This window comes from Ruditapes philippinarum, unplaced genomic scaffold (genome assembly GCF_026571515.1).
Source record: "Ruditapes philippinarum isolate M1 unplaced genomic scaffold, ASM2657151v2 ctg253_1_1_1_1, whole genome shotgun sequence".
Lineage (NCBI taxonomy): Eukaryota > Metazoa > Mollusca > Bivalvia > Venerida > Veneridae > Ruditapes > Ruditapes philippinarum.
The window spans coordinates 250,654-266,612 of NW_026860756.1; the positions used below are offsets into that span (position 1 = coordinate 250,654).

At 29.8% G+C, this 15,959-nt stretch overlaps 1 protein-coding gene across 1 annotated transcript in view; it reads right to left on the reverse strand.

Annotated features, from left to right (window-relative positions):
- LOC132713295 (suppressor of fused homolog) overlaps positions 1–15,959 on the reverse strand; it is a 31,054-nt gene extending 15,095 nt beyond the window's left edge. The window contains 1 exon segment of the mRNA XM_060695820.1: positions 15,541–15,959. Within this exon segment, the coding sequence (XP_060551803.1) occupies positions 15,541–15,758 (218 nt within the window). The 5' untranslated portion in view covers positions 15,759–15,959.

Here is a 15,959-nt window from a genome sequence, read left to right on the forward strand (position 1 = left end):
ATGTATAATTATGTATTAAGTTACAGTAAAAAATAACATTTGTTAACATAAATTCCAAGATCAAGGGGAATAATTCTAGAAATAGTCATGCTAGAGTTATGGACCTTGCCACACAACATTTGTGTAATGATAAGAAATATATATTTGAAGTTTGAAGTAGATACCTTAAAAAATAAAGAAGTTATTATATTTCTTAATGAAAATCCTAAGTAAATAAAAGATAAATCTGTAAATATTGCTTCAAGAGTTATGAACATTGTCACATAATATGTAATTGATGATAAGGAATAAGTATTTGAAGTTTGAGGTAGATACCTTTAAAAATAAAAAAGTTAAAATAAAAAATAACATTTTTCTAGTAAATAAATCTAAGTTTATGGGGAGATAATTCTTGCAATATTGGTGCTAGAGTTATGAACCTTGTCACATAAGATGTGGATGATGATAACGTAAATATAATTGAAGTATGAAGTTGATCACTTCAGAAATAAATAAGTTACAGTAAAAAATAATATTTTTTATGGAAAATTCTAAGTTCAAAGGGAGATAAATCTGAAAATATTGGTGCTAGAGTTATGAACCTTGTCACATAAGATGGAGATGGTGATAACGTAAATATATTTGAAGTATGAGGTTGATCCCTTAAGAAATAAAGAAGAAACAGTAAGAAATAGTATTTTTTGAGGAAAATTCTAAGTTCAAGGGGAGATAAATCTGAAAATATTGGTGCTAGAGTTATGAACCTTGTCACATAAGATGTGGTTGATGATAAGGAACATCTATTTGAAGTTTGAAGTTGATACCTTAAGAAATGACAAAGTTATAGTGAAAAATATTTTACTGCACCAAAACTTTAATCTAAAATATGGACGCGGACGCCGACGCCGGGGCGAGTAGGACAGCTCTCCATATACTTCGTATAGTCGAGCTAAAAATCAATGATAATCGACAAATTAATTTAGAAAACGGATGATACAAAAAAATGTCCTCGTCTGTAACGCACACTGAATCATATAAAAGATTAAGAAGTGATAAAAAAAGCAGAAGCACTGTTGTGAAATAATAATAACAAGGCTATTACTGTTTAATGACAATTTTCAATGATCTTTTGACATGAATTATTGATAATGGCGTAAGTATTCAAGTCCTAATAATGTTAAAATGATGTAGCCCACCACCACCTAAGACGAGCTTTGTATGGAAAGCAATTAAAAACGCGACCCCCTAGATAGCGTGTATTATTGACCTTCGCCCGATTTTATTCACAAAACTTCCCGCGTTTTGTTTCTGAGGCGATCAATCTATATCACTTAAATAAACATTAATACTACAAAAGGAAGCCCATCTTCATACACAGCAACATTCACAGCATTGATAACCTGCGCTTTTTTGTAATAAATTTTGCTTCATGTTAAAAAAAGTTCAGCAATTTCAGCATATTATATATCATTTATTTTTTTTAACACTTTGCTTAGATTTTATATCTGGTAATCTCTGTATCTAACATTCATGATTATTTTATGGTCAACCACTCTAATGAGGGTATAAAATAGACAGGGCTACGCAACCAACTGTTAGAAGAGATGCATGCATAATTATTACTGCCGGACTAAGTTATAAGATTTTTGGTTCAGTTATTTTTTGGGGGGGTTGGGGGATGGAAATGTGCAGGAGCAATAACTTAATGCATCTCAACATGTATGTTCAAAGACAAATAAACAGTTTAATGAAGCATAATTTTTTACAAGCAAAATCAGAAGAAAATAAATCAAACTCCATTTTCACTTCATTTTCTTTAAGACACCATTATCGATGACTAAAATGACCTGTAATGAGATTAAAATCTACCCACTACAACAAAGTAAGAAAACCACTTTTATCCCACAAGCAATGAACACAGAGACTACCCTACGGCAAATGACTGGGATAAACGCTGTTTGTAATCCCATTTATTTCTTACAGTCGGTCCAACATTTACATTCTTATTTAAAGATGGCAAGATTTCCACCTTTACTACCAATCTGTTTACCAATTATTTTACGCTGGCAGTCTGCAGGGGGCAAATATAGTGGATCACATACAATAAACAGCCAATAACTAAACTCGGATTATTTATTCAATCTAAAGAAGTCTACGGTCCAGGAGGGGTATATTTTAAACATTAATTTGTTGCATTTTTCTTTCACTGGAAGCCGATTATAGGTAATTTGAATGCAATGGCAGCACAAGAATCTGCAATTTTATAACACTGATAAAAATCTTAGTTCTCATAACACTGAATTTGATTCACAACTATTTTTTAAATGTCATTTTAATACAAAATTCTGCATAATTACTTAAAGATTTTAAAACTTGTAAATTATAATTAAATTCCATATTGATATATCATAGAACTTTAATACTATTATTTTTTTTATTCTAATACATTATGGAAATGATACTGTCATTAAATTATCAAGACTGCCATATGGTTAAAAACCTATATGATAGCATTATGAAGTTTAAGAAGAAATTAATATCATATTTAAGGAATGAGTTTTTTCGTTATTTCACAGCTAATTTCTTAACAAACACTTAATATTATTTAAGCCTTTAAAACACTTTTAACATCAAATACTTAATTGATTTATCTGCTGCTAAATTTCATTTTTAAAATCCCCCTGACAGAAGTACTCCCGTATAATCTAACTTCACATGAAAATATTGAAAAGGAAATATTTTAATCGTCACCGATCAAGAAATACTTAAGAAAGCACCCACTACGACCCCCTGCATGCTTTAAGTTCATGAAACAAAGTATTGAGTAAATACTTTAAATATTAAATACAAATTAATAAAAGACCATTTATCTCTGGTCAAAATCCAGTCAGAATTACACTGGCAATGATAAACCATCTGTTGACAATACAGCAAAATTACACAGAAAAACTATGGTCTCTTTACTCCTACAGTGTCTATCTTGGTCCCCTGCTATGCTAAATGGAAAGACATCATCTGTATTAAACAAACACCTTGCCTAAATAGCACTTGACCTTCAACTTTGGTGGTTTTATGAAGATGTTTTTTCCTAGTTTAAAAGGTCATATATTTTAAATACATTTCACATTGGCAAGTGCAGTTATTTGCAAGTCTAACAAACTTTTACTTTATTTTTTTTTTAAATTATATTGATTATTAATTATAATTAAAGTATTATTACAGTTTTATTCCAATCTATGTACATTTATTTTACTTTAAATTAAATGTTACTAGGTTTTTAACAATTAATTATTAAACTTATCAATAAATTGTCTTTAACATAGAAAATTTTAAGGTTTTTTTTATTTTTTATTATTAAATTTATTTGTAAATTATTCATAAATATGATAACTTATCATATTAACCCTTATAAGCTTTATATCTTAAAGGGACTGAGTCTTGTCCATCTTTCAATCTGGACAAACCCATAATCATCATTTTTAGGGAAATTTCAAAATATTCATACTCAAGACTGTCAAATACAAATTTATGAATGTGATGGCTGATGCACTTGTCACACAAGTAAACTAAGTTGCTACCAGCAGGCTCGGAGTTATAGAGCAATTAACTGCATGTTAGAAAATACATGTACATGCTATTATTAAATACCGGCATTAAGATTAAATCTGTTCAAACAAGAGAATTTTTTAAACTCCGAGGCATAATATAACAACATTTGTCCCCTCGATCAATTTTTTATTTAAATAAAATTTAATTAGAACACTGAACCACTTATTCATCATCACATGACCCAGTCAGATCACATAAAAATCAATTCATTACAAAACATTCCAATTGCTGCAGAGGGACCCCCTCTGATGGAAAATACCATGCCACAGTATAAAGTATCATTTATTTTATGTAACTGAAATCTACTATTTATTTTGACCACTTAGAGAATTTCTCATGGCATTTTTTTATAGCATTTATTTCCCACAATCCCGAATCAAGATTGCGACAGATCATTTCGTACCCCATGGATGAGATGTGTTAACAACAGACCATTCATCTTCCCCATACTCCACTGTATAAGCAAACTTCAGCCCTCCTTTTTCTCAATGGCTTGCTTGCAGATAATCTGCCCTCCCACAATGTCAACTTTGATACCCATAAACTGTGCCAACCATTGTTATACTAAAATTTATTATCCATCCACTAGACAAAAATAGACTCCTAACAATATAGATAGAGCTATTAACAGCCCTAAACTTAAAACAGCATTTTTGAATAGTGTATAGTTCATACAAAAAAAACATTATTTCTAACTATATTTGTAGTCAATTTGGGTTCTAACATAAACATGACCAGAAATATTAAAATGCTAATGGGTATAGAAAACGGACATTAAAACTTGAAAAGCATCAAAAGCTTTTTATTATTAAACTCTATCATTCCATTATCCTATAATGTCCTATAAAAACCAGGAACTGCCATAACACACTCATCTGGCATTGACAAATGTATTAAAAAAAATTCAAACAAAAATGGCTGCATGATTCTTTATGAGGTGAAAATCCCATACTTTATAAGGTCTCTGGCACAAATACAGTGATCACAGAGTTCCATACAATTCAAAGTAACGATGAAAGATACACATTTTTCAAACCTGTAGCTTAATGATCATGATAATGATTTAGAAAATGTCTACCAATTATTGTTTTAATGCCCATTTGCTACACCATTAGAATTTAAATATTTTTTGTCAAAGATATTGTAATACACATATTCATAAGTAAAATACATTGTTTAACTTCGCCTACATATGTATATCTAATCTAATAACAACTTTTTCTGGTTCATTATGTTGATTGGAGAAAAGAATTGTAAAGACTATTGAGTTGAGGTGTCATCCTATACAATAAGTGTTTCACATGTTACTGATGAACATGGAAAGCTAATGTAAAGTGTTTTAGAGGGAAACACGCTTTCTTGTCCCTATCAGTTTGGCCCTATTTCAATTCATTTTACATTGTTCTGATTCAGCCAAGCAAAAAGGCCAATTTTCATCAAATATATTGATATAGGGTCTTCAAATGATCTCAAATTGCCATCATGCATTGAATAAAAAATTTACTAATGATTTTGTGTTAATCTAAAATTTACTGAAATAAACATTGTAGGGACGAGGAGAGCGTAAACAAGCATCTCACCTGAAGCATAATGTATCGTAGGACATGAAAAAGTATGAAAAAGATAATTAAGATGAGAATCAAATGAAAATCAAATTAGCAAAAATTTTAAATATTCAATTTCCCGTCATAAAAAAACTCTGTGCAGTCCATTCATATTTTGATAACAGTTGACGATTTATGACGTAGTTTCTTTACTTATAAGATGTATGAAATGTCCCGACTTTTACAATCTTACCAAATGCACTGCCGCCTTCCTTAATAAACAGTTTATGAATACATACTGCATAACAATCATTACAATCATCAGTAAATATGACAGTCCGATAGCAAGCAGGAATTACACCCCCTTCAAAATAACAGCAAGATCTGATAAGAAAATTGCTCTTGTTTATTTAGATAACTAAAAATTTCAAAATGACGTCAATTGAAACAACCTAGAAACAAGCATAAACCAACCAAAACAATATTTTTTTGCTTTACATTATTAAAAAAAGTATATATAATTTTTTTTCATTAAAGCTGCATGCCTCCAGATGAGCCAAAATATTTCAACAAAATGAAACTTTCTTGAGAAAGTATATAAATAAGATGCTACGAAAGATAAAAAGATTCAAGTAATAATTTACATGTTATACATGTGCGATTATTGACTGATTACCATATTCATTGTGTAACTAATTAACGCAGTCAAGAGCTGTTTTTGCATATTTTGACCTCTTTTGGTAATTTACATGACTTGTAAATGCTGTTTGCAATGTGTAAATTACTTTCTTTGATCACCTCACAATATTGTACTATTAAATACATTTTCAAAATGTTCATGAAATTGGCATGAATCTGAATGTGTGCTGCTTTAAAGCCAAAATTTCTTATTTACGGCAAACAACTTTGCTTTCAGTGTTATTATTGCATTCTTTAGCAGTACTTTAAAATATCTATAATATCTTAGGAAAATTCAGTGCAACAGGTATTAATTAATCAAAACTGCGCAACATTGCCAAAAAAGATTACAAGAAAAAAAGAGAAAGAACAGATAAACTAACATTTGTTACAATCACATGTTTCTATTATAAACTTAAAAGGAGTAGGTCACAGAAACTTAGATAATTTATTACTTGTAAACAATAGGAAAGTCAAAATTGTAACCAGTATTTTAAACACAATCAGTATCAAATAGCAAGTTAAGGAAAGATTGTATGCCTTTAACGTCATACAAATTCTTTCGTCCGTTATTTCACACCTGGAATCGCATGACTTCTTTAAAATGTCTTCCATTCAACAGATGTACACATTATTTACGTTCATAAACAATTCAATGAAACTTATCTTTTAAGCGAAGATCATTTTAATTTTAACAATACTTTCTAGGGGTTACACGACTTACCGGAATCGGCCGAATTACCGGAATCGACCGGAATCGGCGGTGAATTACCGGAATCGACCTGTAACTTTGTAATAATTAAACTTTTTAAGTTTTTTCTTGCAATTTTATAAAATATAAACAATATCAATGATTTATGAAAAGATTTTTATAAATAAAATCGCTTTTGATTAATTTAACAAGAGATCTAATATCGGCGAGCTACTGCCAAACTGCCCGTGACCGGAATCGGCCTGTTATTTCGTTGTTTATGCAACTTTTAATGTTCCTTTTGCATGTTTTTATAAAACCTAAATATTATCATTAATCTTCCTAGAGATTGTGAAAAAAATCGCTTTTAAATAATAATAATAAACAAATATTTATGATCAGCGAAAACGGGCAAACTGCCGGAATCGGCAAAGGATTACCGAAATCGGCCTGTAATTTGCTTATCTTTATACTTTAAACAAAATGTTTGCACCCTTGATATTAAATAAACAATAGCAATGATATGTAATCAGATTATTGTCAATAAAATCACTTTTTATTAATTAAACAAGATATTTAATATCGGCGAGTTACTGCCATACTGTCGGAATCGACGAAGGATTACCGGAATCGACGTATAATTTAGTCTATTGTACATTTTTAACGTTTCTGTTGCATTGTTAATATTCGTCTTATAAAATATAAATATTATGAATGATATTTAAAAGTTTCTTTCATTCTTTTATTTTGTAAATTTCAATTCGCCTTTGGTTAATAAAGCAAGAGATCGAAGATCGGCGAGTTACATATACTGTCATACAGTCGAAATAGCCGAATGATTACCGGAATCGGCCTGTATTATTGTAATTTATGGACTTTGCAAGAAAAAAATGCAAACAATATAATAGATATCTAAAAAGATTTCTGTAAATGAAGAATCCTTATTAAATAATAAGCTAGAGATCTAAGGTCGGCGAATTACTGCCATATCGCATAATTATATGCAGTGCCAGGGCTATCGGACAATTACCGGAATCGGTCTGTTTTCCCCCACCAATATTTCAACGTTTAAAAAATAACCTTGACTTATTTTATTAAATACAAACAATTTAAAAGATTTTTTATAATGTTTATTGAAATCGGTATTAAATAAGAAGCAAAAGATTTATGAAAAATTGCTGTTATAAATAATAAAAAGATTAATATTGAAGATCGGCAAAAAACGGGAAACCTGTCGGAATAGGCGATAGATTACCGGAATCGACCTGTAATTTGGTTATTTGTGATTTTTTTTGAATATTTCTTTTGCATGTTTTTATAAGATATAAACATTTTCAACGATATTCATTTTTGTAAATAAATTCGCTTTTGATTAATAAAACAAGAGACCTAAGATCGGCGAATTACTGTCATTCTGCCGATATATAGGGAAGGATGGGCGGAATCAGCCTGTAATATAGTTATTTTTATGTTATTTTATTGAATGCAAATAATATCATTGATATACGAAGATTTTTTTGAGAAATAAAGATCACTTTTTTACTATAAACTAGATATCTAAGATAGACTAATTACTATCACAGTGCCTGAATTAACAGGTAAATACCGGAATTAGTCTGTTTTTTTTTTGTTATATTTCAGCGTTTTAAAAATATCTTGCCATACAAACAATTCAAATGATATTTGAAAATATTTATTGCAATTGCTATTACATAATAAACAAGGTGATCTATGATTTCTTCCATACTACCGAAATCGACGAGCGATTACCGGAATCGGCTTCACTTCGTCTAGGATTACTGGAATCGGTTCTAATTTTGTTATGAATGTGAACTCAATATTATTATTATCATTTATTTTTGCATTTATATACAAACATTATCAATGATATTTTATGGAATAATGCAATATCGTCTTTACATTATATTTTTCAGGACATTGCTAACAGAGGATTGTTTGAAATGACGGATAACAATAGGTCAGTTTTGTCTTTCTTTATGTTTGCAAAACTCAATTCTTGATTTCATAAAGTAGTCGATTTATAATTACATGCAATAATATTTACATGAAATCAATGTTTTACCAGGCAGTTACTTGACAGTTCATGGTCATTCTGGAGTATCAAATCAATTGTCGTCATTTGCGTTATTGGTGCACCATAAAAATATTACAAAGATTGCGAATAAGTCAATCGTTGAAACATAGATTATTTAGTCTTAAATAGTAAACAAATCATCTATATCCGTAAAGTATAAAAAAAAGTGAGATATGGATGTTAACTATATACGCACAGATGATACTGTCACTTTATTGGAAGTAAACGAGCTGTATATTGGGAGCTGTGTATTGGGAAGTGTGATATACTACAAAACAGTGGGGTGCCAATATACGGTATGCTGATATATTTCATAGTGGGAGAGACTATCTATTAGAGAATGCCTGTTGTTCAGCAAGCTGTTGATGAATTAAGTCATAGGATTTATTGAACTTCATAATTTTTAAAGACTTAAGATTTAGTCAATGTAAAAACAAAACAACAATATAAACACCCTGTATAGATCTAAAGATTCTTTTCAAAGTTTAGCATAATTTCTAACCGTTTGACCCATTTAATTATTAATAAAAAATGGAAGAAGATCCTTTAAAGTTAAGGACTATGATATATACATGTAGTCATCTATGTCTCTGGCTTATGACACTGAATTAATAATGACATTTTCCGCGAACATCCCAAATAAACACACAATATTTTTTTAATGTGATGTATATATATTTTTTCATCTTTGATTAAATACAAATGTATAAACAATATCAATGATATGTAATCAGATTTTTGTAAATAAAATCTCATTGATAAATGATTAATTAAACAAGATATTTAATATCGGCGAGTTATTGCCATACTGTCGGAATCGGCGAAGGATTACCGAAATATAATTTGGTTATTAATGTCAGAAGATTAAAAAAAAAGGTTCTTGCATCTTTATACAATATCAATGAAATGTAAAAAGATGTAAATAAAATCGCTTTTGATTAATTTAACAAGAGATCTAATATCGGCGAGCTACTGCCAAACTACCCGAATAACAATCCTTCCGACAGTATGACAGTAAGTTCAGTAACTTGCTGATCTAGTTTAATTAATAAAGCGTGATTTTGTTTATAAAAATCTTTGTACATGTCATTCATATTGTTTGTATTTAATAATTCTTAAAAAGTTCATAAATAAAATTACTGGCCGATTCCGGTAATAATTCCCCGATTCCAGCAGTATGACAGCTGGGACATACGATATATCGTATGTCCCAGATGACAGTAACTTGCTGATCATAATTAAATCTCTTGTTTAATAAATCAAATGTGTTTTTTATAAAAAATCTTATTACATGTCATTAATTGTTTATATTTTATAAAAGTTTAAAAGTTCATGAATAACAAAATTACAGGCCGATTCCGGTAATCATTCCTCGATTCCGGCAGTATGACAGTAACTAGCTGATCTTAAGTATGTTGCTTAATTAATCGTAAGCGATTTTTATTTATAAAAATATTTTTACATGTCATTAACATTGTTTATATTTTATAAAAGATGCAAGATTTTTTTAAAAGTTCATAAATAACAAAATTACAGGCCGATTCCGGTAATCATTCCCCGAAACAACACGCTTTCTCTAACAGACAGACCCTCCCACTATGAAATATATCAGCATACCGTATATTGGCACCCCACTGTTTTGTAGTATATCACACTTCCCAATACACAGCTCCCAATATACAGCTCGTTTACTTCCAATAAAGTGACAGTATCATCTGTGCGTATATAGTTAACATCCATATCTCACTTTTTTTTATACTTTACGGATATAGATGATTTGTTTACTATTTAAGACTAAATAATCTATGTTTCAACGATTGACTTATTCGCAATCTTTGTAATATTTTTATGGTGCACCAATAACGCAAATGACGACAATTGATTTGATACTCCAGAATGACCATGAACTGTCAAGTAACTGCCTGGTAAAACATTGATTTCATGTAAATATTATTGCATGTAATTATAAATCGACTACTTTATGAAATCAAGAATTGAGTTTTGCAAACATAAAGAAAGACAAAACTGACCTATTGTTATCCGTCATTTCAAACAATCCTCTGTTAGCAATGTCCTGAAAAATATTATGTAAAGACGATATTGCATTATTCCATAAAAGATCAATGATAATGTTTGTAAATACATGCAAAAATAAATGATAATAATAATATTGAGTTCACATTCATAACAAAATTAGAACCGATTCCAGTAATCCTAGACGAAGTGAAGCCGATTCCGGTAATCGCTCGTCGATTTCGGTAGTATGGAAGAAATCATAGATCACCTTGTTTATTATGTAATAGCGATTACAATAAATATTATTAAATATCATTTGAATTGTTTGTATTTAATAAAATATGGCAAGATATTTTTAAAACGCTGAAATATAACAAAATAACAGACTAATTCCGGTATTTACCTGTTAATTCAGGCACTGTGATAGTAATTATTCTATCTTAGACATCTAGTTTATAATAAGAAGTGACCTTTATTTCATAAAAAATCTTTTTATATCAATGATATTATTTGCATTTAATAAAATAACATAAAAATAACTATAGTATACTGGCTGATCCCGCCCATCCTTCCCCTATATCGGCAGTATGACAGTAATTTGCCGATCTTAGGTCTCTTGTTTTATTAATTAAAAGCGAATTTACTTACAAAAATGAATATCGTTGAAAATTTTTATATCTTATAAAAACATGCAAAAGAAATATTTAAAAAGTTCACAAATAACCAAATTACAGGTCGATTCCGGTAATCCATCGCCTATTCCGACAGGTTTCCCGTTTTTGCCGATCTTCAATATTAATCTTTTTATTATTATATAACAGCGATTTTTCATAAATCTTTTGCTTCTTATTTAATACCGATTTCAATAAACATTATAAAAATCGTTTATATTGTGTTTGTATTTAATAAAATAATTCAAGGTTATTTTTTAAACGTTGAAATATTGGTGGGGGAAAAAACAGACCGATTCCGGTAATTCCCCGATAGCCCTGACACTGCATATATGCGATATGGCAGTAATTCGCCGACCTTAGATCTCTAGTTTATTATTTAATAAGGATTCTTCATATTCAGAAATCTTTTTAGATATCAATGCTATTGTTTTCATTTTTTTTCTTGCAAAGTCCATAAATTACAATAATACAGGCCGATTCCGGTAATCATTCGGCTATTTCGGCAGTATGACAGTATATGTAACTCGCCGATTTTCGATCTCTTGCTTTATTAACCAAAGGCGAATTGAAATTTACAAAATAAAAGAAAGAAAGAAACTTTTAAATATCATTCATAATATTTATATTTTATAAGACGAATATTAACAATGCAACAGAAACGTTAAAAAGTACAATAGACTAAATTATACGTCGATTCCGGTAATCTTTCGTCGATTCCGACAGTATGGCAGTAACTCGCCGATATTAAATATCTTGTTTAATTAATAAAAAGTGATTTTATTGACAATAATCTGATTACATATTATTGCTATTGTTTATTTATAATCAAGGGTGCAAACATTTTGTTTAATGTATAAAGATAAGCAAATTACAGGCCGATTTCGGTAATCCTTTGCCGATTCCGGCAGTTTGCCCGTTTTCGCTGATCATATATATAAATATTTGTTTATTATTATTATTTAAAAGCGATTTTTTTCACAATCTCTAGGAAGATTAATGATAATATTTAGGGTTTATAAAAACATGCAAAAGGAACATTAAAAGTTGCATAAACAACGAAATAACAGGCCGATTCCGGTCACGGGCAGTTTGGCAGTAGCTCGCCGATATTAGATCTCTTGTTAAATTAATCAAAAGCGATTTTATTTATAAAAATCTTTTCATAAATCATTGATATTGTTTATATTTTATAAAATTGCAAGAAAAAACTTAAAAAGTTTAATTATTACAAAGTTACAGGTCGATTCCGGTAATTCACCGCCGATTCCGGTCGATTCCGGTAATTCGGCCGATTCCGGTAAGTCGTGTAACCGCTTTCTAGTGTCAAATTTCATTTTAAAACAAAAATTTAGATATTACTGATAAGCCAATCTTGTGAAACTAAAACATATTTCAGAATATTATTTAACTTTTATACAGTAAAAACGTCACCATACTTGAAAGTTGAATAAATAATCTACATACTTTGACAACTAAGTAATTAATAGTTAACTATAGAAAAAGTTAACCTTACATACATTGTAAACAAAATGTTTTTACTCTTGGCATTATTTTTCAACAAAAATGAAATTTTTTCAAAAAGAGTTCATTTTCAATATACATGTATTACAAATGTACAATTGATGAATGATATAAATATACAATATTTAATCAACAAACTATTTATTTCATCATTTTGCCTACTAGCAATTTTATACTTTTCAAGACTTTTTCATACATTATTTCATAACATGTGATACTGTAGTGTAAAATATTCACAAAGCTCAACATTAAGTTTTCAGACCAATTACTTAAATATAGCAGAAATGATTGTATGCAGTGATATTTTAAAATTTTTACGCTTTCTGATTAATATGATTTTATCCCGTAGAATATTTTCACATGAAATGAAGTAGAATCAATAACTAGTTGTCCCCCACATGGAGGTAAATTCGTGTCCAGACTTTGCTAATCTTCACCCCCACCTAGTCAAATAGTCAATAAATAAACAACAAAATGCAAATAATTATATCAATCCCTATTATACTGGAACGCAGCAGACGCTCGGTATAATTGCTAGCATTTTGTTCATGAATGGCTCGCACCACCACACAGCGAGAACTTTAAAATAGCCAGTGAAAAGAGGAGCGAAATAAAAAAAATATCTACATTATAGCTGAATGCTATAAAAAGGCTGATCTTTTCAACAGAGAACATTTCCGTTGTTTGAACAATTCAAAATATATAAAAGGTTTGAATATCTTTAATTGTCCCGCGGTTTTAGTATATATATATGATATAACGGTTTTAACAACTTCAATTGTCTAGTATTCTCTATAACAGTTAAGACAGATCTCTAAAATATTCCCAGGTGTTTCTAAAGCTACAATAATTAGTTTTAAATTTTTTATCAACATGCCACATACAAAGTTACACTGACTGTTCCACATTCTCCCACCTAGAGAGGTAGGGACACCTAAATACATTGTAACTTATTTATCATTCTGAATCCATCAAAAGTGTAATATCATCAATTTTCTTTCAACTTGCATTTTATTTGAAAAAATTCTAACAAAGTTTGCACCCAAGAAATTACATACATAATCAGGGTTCAGAATTTGGAAGTCTGAATCTGCAAAACCTCTGATTGGAAGTCACAAGATATCTATAGGTAATGAGGGAAAAGAATTATAAAACTACAGGGCCAAAAAAACCTTCTTTGTAGAGGCCGAAGATAGGCTGCTTCCCCAACCAAAATAGCCTCTTTTTTTCCCCCACTTTGGTCCTCAAAATTCCCCAGTCTTTTAAAATTTCCCATAGAATTTAGAACAAAATTAAATGATGGTGTTGAATTAAGGTCTTTTACTGCCTTATTAGTATTTCCCAGTACTTTTTGCTTTTCTGTTTTGAAGAACTTGTTAGATGTTCAGTGATATTCATATTTTTACAGAATCAAACTAAAATCGACATCAAACTATCAACAAGATTGTATATTGATGTTTTTAGCTGATTATATTACACAGAAGATACCAGGCAGAATTTGAAAGGACAGGAAAAGAAATAACTGCCAGTAATCAGTTGCCTGAAAATAGCCAAGCTTTAAGTGGCCCCACTACCAACTGTTATGAAACCACGTGGATATTTCATACAATGAGTATTTAAAGACAGTAAAAAATCAAAAATACTATGAAGTTTCTCTCCCATTTTTATTCAATACAATGGCATTGAATGACATATTGGGAAAAGGCCCCTGGCATAAACTGGGAAAATTATAACATTTTGGAAAATTTGAAAATTTTAAAAAGTTGAAATACTACATCTCTGCTAATACATTTATATATAAGTTATGTCTACCAAAAACTTCAATAACTTGACAATTCTTTCAAGAAACTGTCAAAATACTGAAAATAGTTCAACGTTTAACATTTTTTGGCTGCTATTGGTTTCTTTTTAATTGGGAAAATGTATGCTTGTAAGAAATGGTAATGATAAATTTTGGAAATTGTTTGAATAATTATAAGAATCTTAATTTAGTTAAATTGTTTGAATAATTATAAGAATCTTAATTTAGCTTAGTATACAATATTAATATCTGTTTAATAATACATAGTGTTATTACCAAATTCAGCTTAATTGTAAAATAGTATTGAAATATTATAAGTCACTACTAGATCTGCTGTTTTCAATACTTTCCCCTGTCTCCCCCAGGGATTTCTTTAAAAACATGCAGTTTTCCCTTGAATCCAATTTACATTGATAATCATAAAGTCTTTCCCTTTTACAAAATTTAAATATCATGCAATTTTTCCTCAAATTTAATGAAGGACAATCCCCCTTATCTTAAAAAGCTTTTTATTATGAAAGTGGTAAACTGTTATGAGACCATAAACAAGATATCATCATCAACATGGACTGAAATATGGTCCTTACATTTCGACTGGAGCGTAGAATAAGAATAGTCATTAAAATATTCTTAACACTACATTTTATATCAATCAGTTTGAGAAATAAATTGTTATTTTTTTGTGTGGTTGAAAATTTCAAGGGCGAATAATGCTTCTGTCACAACCAAGTTAGGACTTTTTACAAAAAGACAATATATTGTTCGACAGTCAACATCAAATGGCAATCACTGTAAAAGGCTTTTATAATTTTTGGTGACTTGTAACCAGAATTATTAGTGATAAAGATTCTTCATACAACACCGACACATTCTTTGTTTACGTCCAAAAATGGCTACCAAAAATTACATTGGCAAAAAGAAAATATTCTTACCAGTATTTCACGAGTGCTGTTACTTGTAACGGGTTGGGCTGATCTTGATATAATTTCCGACATGCTGAATAAATGGCTTCTAATCCTGGTGGAGTCACTGGCACCTGATAATTCTGATAATTTGGTGCAAAATAATTGTCTCTTTCATCCATGTTTGCTTGGTTGTAAGGCATTTTTGAAACTGATCCGTTTGTCTCCCTCGGGAGTGTACCTGTCATTACTTAGTTCGGAAATAATTTAATTTTTGTTATTAAGCCTAATATAATCACACTTTTCTATTTTGTCATTCATAAATTTTATTTTACTATTCCTTCGATTTTTCAGACAACAGTTTTTCCCTTTCTGCTTGTATTGGAAACAATGAATATCTTATATATACACTGTCAGTTCTTACGAAATATAGAACAGCCGCTGATTGT